The 12480-nt window shown below is 42.0% G+C and overlaps 1 protein-coding gene across 1 annotated transcript in view; it reads left to right on the top strand.

Annotated features, from left to right (window-relative positions):
* Positions 1–12480, top strand: part of LOC306758213 (serine/threonine-protein kinase BRSK2-like) — a gene marked incomplete at both ends in the record, with an annotated part of 156758 nt that overhangs the window by 126077 nt on the left and 18201 nt on the right. Inside the window, 7 exons of the mRNA XM_079243453.1 lie at positions 437–505; positions 3279–3425; positions 5509–5540; positions 6183–6347; positions 6513–6610; positions 7132–7285; positions 11274–11333. Coding sequence (XP_079099579.1) covers positions 437–505; positions 3279–3425; positions 5509–5540; positions 6183–6347; positions 6513–6610; positions 7132–7285; positions 11274–11333 — 725 coding nt within the window. The remainder of the gene's footprint in view (positions 1–436; positions 506–3278; positions 3426–5508; positions 5541–6182; positions 6348–6512; positions 6611–7131; positions 7286–11273; positions 11334–12480) is intronic.

The raw sequence follows: 12480 nt of genomic DNA, 5'->3' as shown, positions 1-12480 counted from the left end.
GAAGCCGAGTCCGGTCGGCCTGCAGAGGAAACTCCTTTAAGCTGCTCGTGGTTTCCATCCAGTTACAAACTCGTGACTATAGATGAGTGTAGGAGCGTAGATCGATTGGTAAACTTGACTTAGCTCCTTCTGATGCTGTGATCCTCCTCTAGATTTCCTGCTTCATCCTTCCTTCTCTCCTGAACAAGACCAAACATACCTGAACATGTCCTCATTCCCGACCCGGCAGGACACTCCGTCCTCCTTAGATTCTCGTCCCTGCCGCTTCACACTCGGCTGAGAGCTTGAGATCACCCCCCACCCCATCGAACATTAAACCATGTGCAGCAGGAATGAGTGTCTTCCATTACAGCAGTGGCTTTTTCAGGTTGTTCTGTTCTGGTTGGACCGTGATGTTAAGCAGCATCCTGTGTGTTTTTCTGCACATGTGCACCAGGGGGAGAAGTATGACGGGAGGAAAGCAGACGCGTGGAGCTGTGGAGTCATCTTGTTTGCACTTTTAGTGGTGAGTGGACACGTCTGCTGCAGCTTCACCTCCGACAGCGAACGCATCAGCATCACGTCATGTGGAAAATAAATTGCACCTTGTTTTTCACTTGATTTATTATAAAGAAAGTTGTTTGTATGTTAGCTGAATGGAAAAGCGACAGACTCACAGGTGGATAGATTGCAGTAAATAAACATTAATACATCAGGCTGATGCACTCAGAGGCATTTTATAAATAAGAATTTTCTTTTTCTGACAGGGAAATAGGAGATTTTCAATAAGAATGTGTCACAGAAATGCAGACAGATGATATTTTGAATGTGGACAACAGCTTTAAGACTCATCTTTTTTTCTACTGCTGGTTAACTTCAGGTTTAATAAATCTGTTTGTTTTACGTTATTTTCCCCGAACATTTAGTTACGCATCATGAGAACGCTACAGATGGATCTCTGTAAGTCGATGGTCGATGTAAGAGCTTGTTTTTTAAGGTGAACAAGAAGAATAGATTCCTGTCTAAAAGAGCTGAATCTTCAGGACATGCAGGGCTTCCTTTGATGAACACACTTTGCAATCAAATCTATTAGAAGCTGAGGATCATACCACAATGTGAAGGAAGGGGCTCTTAAGAGACAGGAAGTCTATTGGTACAGACCAGGTACACCAGGTCCAGTCCAGTCCAGTCCAGTCCTGTCCAGTCCAGGCCATCAGATCTATCCTGCAGGTTTTAGGTGAATCCCTTCTACAGCATACATGAAACAAATGGCTGAATCCCTTCATCCACATTTCATTAAGCTCTGCAGAGGCCTGGAAAGTTCAGCTCTTTTCAGAGATTTGGCTCTTTTGACTCTGCTCCATGATAAGCGTTGACTCTTTTGGCTCTCAAATGATTCTTCATTTAGATTCAGTTTCAGGGTTTCATTTTTAATCTGATTTATCAATTATGAGTAGTTTGTTTGATGGTAAACAACTTTTTATTGATTTATTTTGATCATAAATAAGAGCCTTACATTCATTCTTTATTATCAGAAAATATAGTACTATATAAATAGTACTATATATCGTACTATATAAAAACTATTTTATAATAAGAAATGAAAAAATACACTAAAATAAGCTGCTTGTGATATAAAAAATAAAACCAATGCATACCAACAAACAAACCACTCTATAAATAAATTAGACTAAAATCAAAACTCTAAATGAACCTAAGTGAAGAACCATTTGGGAGCCAAAAGAGTCGACTCTTCAAAGGGAGTCAAGTCAAAAGAGCTGAATCTTTTAAAGAGCTGAACTTCCCATTACAAGCAGACTAATCAGACGAGCATCTCTGTAATGTGACATTGATAAGTGAGTTTTCAGAGTAGAAAGTTGATCAGCGTGTTTATTTGTGTGCTGTGTGAACACGAGCGTGTTCTGATTAAGATGGAGGGGAAAACAGCCACTGTGTGAAGATAAATCTCTCTGTTCGTCTTGTTTTGATTACACGCATGGTGTCAGCGGCCATCTGGCTTTGTCCTGCTCATTTCTAACCGGGAGGAAGCGGCATCAGTCATCACGTCACCGAGCGCGCTCCCCAGCTGGAGAGCAGAAGCTGAGCAGGCTGGCTGGAGAACAGGCTGCTTCATCATCACTGATAACGCTCACAGAACTGGCCGAAAGGCCGTTTACATGCCGACAGGCGGCCATCACCAATGTAAACGGTGTAGTGCTGAAAGAGCAGCAGGACGCATGATGGATTGAGATTTATTTTACAAAATAATTCAGTTTTAGAGCAGCGTTGTGCAGTTATGACTCCTAATGTTTGATTTTTACTCATTTGCAAACATAGATAAGCTGAAAACTGTTTAAAAACCTTGATTTATCAAAAATCATCATCAATAATATCAATAATAAAACAACTGCAGCTGCTGAGAATGGAAAAAAGGCTAAATCATCATTTAGAAAATAATTTACATCCATTTTTCTTCAGCTGCTTGTCTGAAATCTTGGAGTCGCAGCAACACGAGTTGTAATGGGAAGTCCAGCTCGATTGAAAGATTTGACTCTTTTGACACGACTCCTTTAGAAGATTCACCCAAGATGGCTCCCAAATGGTTTTTCATCTAGTGTCACCCAGAGCTTCTGTTTAATTCTAATTTAACATTTATGAGTGACTTTTATTTATCACTATAGACTATTTTTGTGCATTTTTTTTATTAGAAGATATAATTGTGTTTAATATTTTAATCAAAACTTTAAAGGAACAACTGAAACAGACCAAGTAAACAAAGAACAATCTCATCATTGACACTTTAAATGAGCTAATTTCTCCATTTTTTTTCCATCTTGACATACTAGTAATTTAAATCTGACTTCCAGTTCTCTCTCTGAACCTAGTCTGCACTACTAAAAACCCTGTCTTTAGACCCGTCCTTAGCTACAATCCTGGTCTTTACTTGAATGGAACTGATCGCATGGTGTGCCCCAGCAAAGTAAAGTCCAGCCCCAATTAACGATTCAGAAACTCTTTTAGACTGGAATCAGTTCTTCTGGCTCGCCTCAAAGAACCGACTCATTTGTAAAGGACCAAACGCTGTCAGGAACTGTGATGTTTTCATGCCAGAGTCTGCAGGAAGCAGATGTTTACACCTGCAACATATTATCTGTGATGACAATATTTATCATAATATGATGGAAGCACAACTGAGATATTCAGATGTGAAAATGAAAATATTTAAACTGAGTCTGAATATAAACCTGCACAGAAATGATGAAGACGTAACCACCACGTATCTTTCCACTGATCTTCAGGGCGCGCTGCCTTTCGACGACGACAACCTGAGGAACCTTCTAGAGAAGGTGAAGCTGGGAGTCTTCCACATGCCTCACTTCATTCCCCCAGATTGCCAGAACCTCCTGCGCGGCATGATCGAGGTGGACGCCAGCAAGAGACTGACGGTAAGCTTCACGCCACGCGGCCCACCGAAGTCTTCATCAGAAGCCCCCCCAACCCATTCGTACTCTGCTACCGCCTCGGCTCAGGTTAAATTTAGCACAAGTGCCCGTGACGGCCCCTGCAGCTACTCCACAGACAATCTTCTCATCTCTGGACAAACATTCATCTCAGCTGAGAATCATGTCAGGAAATCTGCTCGGCGTGATTTTTGGCTTCATGCTGCTGGTCAGACCACAGGACTGAAAAGCCTTTGCTCTTTATTTTCATGCTGCAATAGACTGAATGTAAACCTTCATATTTAACAGTTTATTAACAAGGAGAAAACAAAAACACAAGAAATCATTTAGTTAACGTGAAATTGTCGACCATGTCGGGAGAAGAAGGTCAGAGGCTGGAAACTGAAGTAGGAAGCAAAGACAAGGCAACCTGTTAGCTTCAGGTGCTGAACTAAAATCAACTCAGTCTTCTGGTGAAATCATCTACACACAACGTACGTTTTACCAGGTTCACCACGTTGGATCCCTTATTTCTCCAGAACTGCTTCAATTCTTTGTATGTTGGAAATGTTCCTCAAAGGTTTTGCTCCATGTTGACATGAAACGCTGTTAATTTCTCATAAAACAGGAAATGCTTTTAAGCGTTGGAGTCATTCAGAACACTGTACTTGCAACTTTTGTCCGCTAGATGGGGCTATGACTTCATTCAACCCTCAGTCCCCATGCTGTACGTACAGTAGTAAAGCTACTGGTCAGGTACATTACAGGTGGGCGGAACTTGCAGATAACCCCCGGCTGCAGCCTGGAGATATGGGCGGGGCTAGATATTGGGCGTGGTTGGATGTCCATGGGCGTGAAGTCAGGGTTAGAGTTAGGGTTCATCCATTCAAAGTGATGTAGGGCCTGGGTTGGACGTCCAGCCCCTCCCAATGTCCAGCCCCGCCTCATTCTTCAGGCTGCAGGTAAGACCCTCTCGAGCTTGCAGATAGGTAAGTTCATAGACTTTGTAAAATAAAGAATCACGCAACAAGTCTCCAGTTTCAGTTTAACTCTCTTTACTGTGTAATGACGAGTGAGTGCTTTAGTTTACGTTACCTTGCTAAAGTTGTGCTAACTTGGCTTAAGTTGTTACTGCCTGTCTGTAGCATATAGTGCCGCGCACTGATACCAAGTGTGATCTGTCTGTGTGTGTGTGTGTGTGTGATGCGGTCAGTATCTCACAGAATGATTTGTCAGTAAAGGATCAGTTTTCCTATCTTGTGTAGCAAACCTTCCTTGTTATTATACATGGTCCTCTCAGTTTGCAAAACAAAAGACATTTATACTGTGTTAGCAAAAGCATTGCTGCAGCTATGCTAACTTAGCATGTTGTGATGTCAGTTTTCAATTTGCTTCATACGAGTGATCGCTTCATGCAAAGAAAATGATGTAAAAAATGTCATTTAACATCAAATGGCATCAGAGTGCTGCATTAGTAATGTTTTTCCAGTAACTTCACTTATAATGTTGCTTATATACAGCTGTAAATGTAAAGATAAATGCATCAGTGCAGCTGTTGGCCAGGTGTTTGATGCTTTACTGCAGGTTTTTCTACCTAAATTTCTCTGCTGTGAAGTTAAAGAAAAACTAAATGACGAAATATTGTGAAAGAGTAAAATGTTCTGCTTGTAACCGATGTCTTTGCTGTTGTAAACGTTAAGAGAACAAAAGAAGTTCATTACATATTTTTTTCCAATTAATCGGCATCAGAATTTTTTCTCAACATGTTTTTCTTTTCTTTTGGGAGATTTTTTTTAACATTTTCTTATTTTTAAAGTCTGTCATTAAAGCATCAAATCGCTGGTTTTGTTTTGACACCTGTCAATCCATCTTTTCCCGGTTACCATAGCAACAACATCAGTCGGATACAGCTGACAAAATACAATAAAAACAGTTTTTATTCAGTCATTAAAATGAAGCTGATATCTGAGGCATTTAGTGTTCATTGCAGTAAACAGGATCTTTATGGGAACATGAAGAATCTTTGTTTTTATTTCACTCATGAATAAAAATGACTCATTCAGATTTTCCTCCTCTGATTTTCTTGCAGTTAGAGCAGATCCAGAAGCACACGTGGTACCTGTAAGTACCTCACTTATTACCTTTTCCTTCCTGTTTACAGAAAACATAGCAGCAGGATGATGATGATGATGATGATGATGATTGTGTTTGTTTCCGTTTATTCCTGTAAGTAATAATTTGGCTGTTTTCTTTCAAACTATGTTAGAAAGAAATAGAACAACTTTTACTTGTTTTTCAAATGAAAAAAGTCATTCAGACTCTTAAAAATTAAGATTTAAAGCCTTAAAATTATCTGAAATCTAACAAGATTAAACGTCTCAGAAAAAGAAGAAAATTTCTTCAGTTTTTCTACCGTTTTCAGCCACAAACGTCGTCTCAGTTTATTTAGTTCCAGTTCAACCAGATCCAGCAGGTGATCCACATGAGTCCAGTTTATTACAAAACATATGAATGACCGGGATGAGACCTTCCATCGATCCAGTCCTCCATCAGGACCAGAACCGGGAAGGAAAACCTCCATCAGGACCAGAACCGGGAAGGAAAACCTCCATCAGGACCAGAACCGGGAAGGAAAACTCTATCAGGACCAGAACCAGAATCCGCTGCAGTTGGATGTTGAACCGTCCCACGTTTCTTCTCCAGTGATCCAGATGTTCGTTTGTCTTTAGAAGCTGTTCTTCATGCTGCGTTTTGTTGTTGCAGAGCCGGGAAGAACGAGCCGGAACCCGAGCAGCCCGTCCCCCGGAAGGTGGCCATCCGGATGCTGGCGGCCGCCGAGGAGATCGACCCCGACGTCCTGGAGAGCATGCACTCTCTGGGCTGCTTCAGAGACAAGGAGAAACTGACCAAAGACCTGCTGTCGGAGGAGTGAGTGACGGAGGGAGCAGGTTGAAGAGGAGGGTGGGGGGAGGAAGAGGAGGAGACGGGACAAAAACATATATGAGAAGGCTCAGGAACATGTCAGTTTGATGAATTCTCCTACTTAACGTGTCCTGTGATGATGGAGCATCTTTTCCTCCCACTGTTCACCAGCGACAACCAGGAGAAGATGATATACTTCCTGCTGCTGGATCGGAAGGAGAGATACCCGAGCCACGAGGACCAGAACCTGCCGCCACGTAATGAGATTGGTACGTCGGTCACCTGCAATCCAGGACTGATTTATTCACTTTGGTCTCTTTTAAACTTTTTTTTTTTTATAAAATAAATTTAAAAAAAAAAAAAAAAACTACTTTGGTTCTTTTTTTTATTTTAATTTTTTAATTTGTAATTATTGTTCATAAAAAATACTTCAATTTTTATTAATTTTTCATTTAAAAAAACCTACCTTTTAATCCCTTTTTAATTTAAATTATTTTTATTTATTTTTTTTTGTAAATCAGAAAGCACTTTATTTTGAAATGTATTTTTATTTTCTTAAAGATTTTCTATAGTGATATTATTAAAATTTTTTCAACATTAATTCTGATTAATGTACATTCTCAATATAAATCAAGGAAATAAATTTTTCCTTTTTCCTGCATGTTTCCAACATTCCCAACTTCTCTAACGACCATTTAGAAGACGATGGAAAATGTTCCTTCCTTCTCACATATTTCATTTGCATAATTAAATGGAAGTATTCATTCTTTCCTTCTTTCTCCGGACTCAGCAGACCCCCCCAGGAAGCGTGTGGACTCGCCCATGCTCAGTCGTCATGGCAAGCGGAGGCCAGAGAGGAAGTCTATGGAGGTGCTGACCGTCACGGAGGGAGGATCCCCCGTTCCTGTCCGACGAGCAATCGACATGGCAACCCACGGTCAGAGGTAGGTCACGGAGAGCTGCACGTATGTTTATGTGCATGGACAAGCGTGTTCCTCCTAGTCGTTGTTCAAAGTGTCAATGATGATCTGTGATTATCAGTAAGGATAAACAGTGTATTTAAACACAGTTCAGGGAAAAGGGAAGACGTTTGACTTCCATGCTGGACCCGGCCGAGCGTGTCGCCGTCTCTCCTGCCTCACTGAGCTGCAGTTAAATACACGCCGCCTCCTCCTGTCTCCGCTGGTTACGCATCACACGACGCATCACACAACGTCTCAGACGCTCCATGAAAATGCATGAAGTCTACTCAGGTGTGTGTGAGCAAAGTGTGCATGGAGCATGTCGAAGGACGAGAAGCTGCCTGGTTTCGTCATTTCGGCGGGGAAAATGCGTAAAGTTGGGACGGAGCAGCAGACTGCAGGAGGGCTGCATGTTTCCTGGAGCTGTTTATCTGCTTTTCATGGCAGCAATGCTGCTGGATGTTTCTGTCTAGTCTGGATCCACTTTCTTTCTTTTCCAAACCAAACCAAAAGCTTTGCTCATTTCCAACCTGCTCCTCCTACAGGAACTGCTCAGATCCCAAAGTCTGTAAAGGTTTGGAAGAAATCGTTCACGTTGATGCTGTGAGACTTGTTATGGTGGAGTTTCTGTGGTTTTAGATTTTTATTGATGTTCACATCAAACCCAGACATGCTAATGGGATCACCAGTAACACTACACCAGTTAGTCAAGTTTGTTTCTTAATTAGTCATCATTTTAAAACCTTGACTTTTCTGAAAGAGGTTTTGTTCCTGTGCAACTACTGATGTCATGCAAAGCTATAAAACCTGATAGGTAGCTGTGCTAATCTAGTGCTAATCTCTATGCTAGCACTAGATTATCTTGAAGCCTATGTAAGGACGCCATGACATTTAGTCTTCAGTGGGTTTATGGACGACACATCAAGTCAGTCATAAAAATTTCACATTGGAGCCGAAAATAAACTATAAAGATGCTGAAAGATTAGCTTAGCGCTGGCTAAGCTAACACTCCAGGAAGCTAACAAGGATGCTAGTTGGTTTCAAAGCAGCTACAGCATACAAATGTGGAGAAATGTATCCTGTAACCATGTGATTCTGTGGAGGACAATATATTTTATAGTAAAGGACAAAGATCAGGTTGAAACGGACCCCAGTCCTGATGTTAGTAGCCCCAACGTGGAGCTAGCCATATCAGGATCCTGTCTAGCACCAGAACTGATCCCCCTAATTCCACTTTAGGATCCATATTTTTTAACTTGTTGATCATTTTTCCACTTGCTGATCGAGATTATTAAAATAAAGATGTTTTATTTCTCATGACTCCTTAATGTGACCATTTAAAGCAGCGTTACAGCCATTTCCTTTTCTTTGGAAAGAAATTCCTGATAAAGTCTGGACCATCCTCTGCTCGAGGCCAACGATTAATGACTTAAATAAAAAAAATCTGAATTCTGATAGATCAATAAGTAAACTGTCAGTAAGATGAATCTCAGGTTCTTAAACCAACAATCTGCTTCCTTCTGTGTGTGTGTTGATGAAGCTGATTTTAATCATCCTAACTGCTGCATATGACACTTGACCATCAGATCATGATTTAGTAAACCAACATTTACCACAAACAATGTAGATTTGACAGATTGATGACAGAAAATAATGTTTCTAAACTTATTAACTATATTTATTTGAAAAAGCCAAACAATCATTTACAAATCAAAACTTAGTGAAAATATTTTAGCCAAACTCACATTTAATCTTGAATACATACACATACATACTCTAAGCAGCCGTATTGTCAGGTTTACAGTACCAGCACCAGGCTAGACCCCCTTTTTCCCCACAGAACTGATTTAATTAATAAAGTCATAAAGATGGAACATTTTCTCAGATTTTGCTCCATTTTGACATGAAGCATCACATAGTTCCTGCACATCACCATGAGAATCTCCCGTTCCACCTCATCACGATGAGAATCTCCCGTTCCACCTCATCACGATGAGAATCTCCCGTTCCACCTCATCACCATGAGAATCTCCCGTTCCACCTCATCACCATGAGAATCTCCCGTTCCACCTCATCATGATGAGAATCTCCCGTTCCACCTCATCACCATGAGAATCTCCCGTTCCACCTCATCACCATGAGAATCTCCCGTTCCACCTCATCACCATGAGAATCTCCCGTTCCACCTCATCACCATGAGAATCTCCCGTTCCACCTCATCACCATGAGAATCTCCCGTTCCACCTCATCACCATGAGAATCTCCCGTTCCACCTCATCACCATGAGAATCTCCCGTTCCACCACATCACCATGAGAATCTCCCGTTCCACCTCATCACCATGAGAATCTCCCGTTCCACCTCATCAACATGAGAATCTCCCGTTCCACCTCATCGCCATGAGAATCTCCCGTTCCACCTCATCGCCATGAGAATCTCCCGTTCCACCTCATCGCCATGAGAATCTCCCGTTCCACCTCATCGCCATGAGAATCTCCCGTTCCACCTCATCGCCATGAGAATCTCCCGTTCCACCTCATCGCCATGAGAATCTCCCGTTCCACCTCATCGCCATGAGAATCTCCCGTTCCACCTCATCGCCATGAGAATCTCCCGTTCCACCTCATCGCCATGAGAATCTCCCGTTCCACCTCATCGCCATGAGAATCTCCCGTTCCACCTCATCACCATGAGAATCTCCCGTTCCACCACATCACCATGAGAATCTCCCGTTCCACCACATCACCATGAGAATCTCCCGTTCCACCTCATCACCATGAGAATCTCCCGTTCCACCACATCACCATGAGAATCTCCCGTTCCACCACATCACCATGAGAATCTCCCGTTCAACCTCATCACCATGAGAATCTCCCGTTCCACCTCATCACCATGAGAATCTCCCGTTCCACCTCATCACCATGAGAGTCTCCCGTTCCACCTCATCACCATGAGAATCTCCTGTTCCACCACATCACCATGAGAATCTCCCGTTCAACCTCATCACCATGAGAATCTCCCGTTCCACCTCATCACCATGAGAATCTCCCGTTCCACCTCATCACCATGAGAATCTCCCGTTCCACCTCATCACCATGAGAATCTCCCGTTCCACCACATCACCATGAGAATCTCCTGTTTCACCTCATCATGATGAGAATCTCCCGTTCCACCTCATCGCCATGAGAATCTCCCGTTCCACCACATCACCATGGAAGTTTCCATCAGAAGATGCTGCACTGTTCTCATAAAGGGATGGACATGGTCAGCAGCAATATTCAGGTAGTCTGTGGAAGTTGAATCAGGTCATGTTGGTCCTAAAGGGACCAATGTGGGACAAGAAAATGTTCCCTGAGGCTACAATGACGTGACTGTAGCCTCAGTTTCCTGTTCTTACTGACAGGAGGGAACCCAGTGTGGTCTTCTGCTGCTGGAGACCATCTGCTTCCAGGCTGGATGTGTTCAGAGATGATGCTCTGCAGATCTTATATGGAACCAGTGCTGACTGGACTTCCTGTTGTCTTTCCAATGTCTCCAACAGGTCTGTCCAGTCTCCTCTGACAACAACAAAATCACATTGAAGTCTCTTAAATGTCCTTTCTTCCTCACCATGATGCTCAGTTTGAACTCCAGCAAGCCGTCTTCCCCATGTCAACATAACTAAGTGCTGCCACGTGATTGGCTGATTGGATTGCGTTACCATGCAACTGATGGAAACAAACATGATTCAGCACAGCTGAACATTACAACATGGAATCACGAATGTCCCTCTAACTCGAGCATGAATCGTCTTCTTTCTGTCCTCTTGTTACTCGACCCCTGCATGCTCCTGATGTCAGCCGTTTGTGTTTTATTTTGTGGTTTAAGGACTGCTCTGCATGCTGGACTTCCTGATTCCTCGTATCTGACTTCTTTCTGTCTCTTGATTTTCTGTCTGCCCTTTTTCTTTTTCTTTTCTTTTTTTTTTTTAGCAAATCTGTTTTCAGTAAAAGTTTGGATATCACAAACGCTAACTGCAGCAAGGAGGAAAGGTACCTACTGCTCCGTTAATCTCACTTCATGCTGTTTTACTCTTCTTCTCCATCAGTTTTCCCTTCATTCCCACCTAAACGACTTCACCTGTCTGTCCTTCACTTTTAAACGTGGCATGTTTGGACGTAAACACTCAGTTTCTGTCTGTCTTCTGTGTTTTTAACTTTCTGACTGGAAACAAACTCACATTTCATAAAAAACTTACCATAAAAACAAAAAGTGATTTCTTTTCATCTCAAGATAAATATCCAGAGAACGCTGATTTAAAATAAACAAAAGTAATCTGAATACTTGGAAAACAGTTGTATTATGGACAAGCCTCCATGGTGGAACTGGTGATGATGGGAATGACTCTTTGCTTCTGGGGAAATAAATCAGAAAACTAATGTTTTTCTGATTGAAACTGGTTGCATAAGTTTGGACACCCTGAAACACACGCCTCGCTGAAAGGCCTTAATCTCTGATTCCAGCAGCATTCTGTCGTCTGACACCAGTTTGTCCATTCGTTCGATTTTCACCAAGATCTGATGGGGATTGGAGAGTCCACCCTCCAGCACATCCCAGTAGTCTCAGGTCAGGGTTCTGGTCTATTTTCAGGTTTGGGTTCAGGTCTTGGTTCAGGTCTTTGGACTCAGATAGTGCGTTTAAATGATAGTTTACATCTCTAACGGTCCATTGCAGTTGGAAATCTAACTGGGAAAGTTGGGGCCGATGCACCAAATCATGAAAGATGGCGGATCACCAATCAACACATGGCGGTTCTAAACAAGTACAAATCAATGTTAAACGTCATCTTCCCACCTCTGACCTGTAGATACTTCTGTAAATCATGTCCATGTTTAAAACGCTAAATCATGCAAAGTTTTCTTCATTTGGGATTAAAATATTTCAGCTCCAACGGCATTGATAGAAGACAGACTTCTGTTGAAACAGATCGAGCACATCAGAGACTTTCCTGGTAGTTTCCATATGGATAGCTCTGAGTTCTACTGCTGTTTTACTTCCATGGGGTTTCAGAGCTGCATTGAGCGGATGCTAGTTTATACAGAGTAGCGCTGATATGAGAAGTTTGTTTTTGTTTTGTTTGTTTTTGTATGAGCAGAGTCTCATCTGCTTCCTTTTTGAGGTTTCTCAGAGTCAACTTCC

Source organism: Telmatherina bonti (assembly GCF_933228915.1).
Source record: "Telmatherina bonti genome assembly, chromosome: 1".
NCBI classification, from domain to species: domain Eukaryota; kingdom Metazoa; phylum Chordata; class Actinopteri; order Atheriniformes; family Telmatherinidae; genus Telmatherina; species Telmatherina bonti.
Note: the sequence above shows the minus strand (reverse complement) of the source record. Positions and strands in the feature narration are given on the sequence as shown.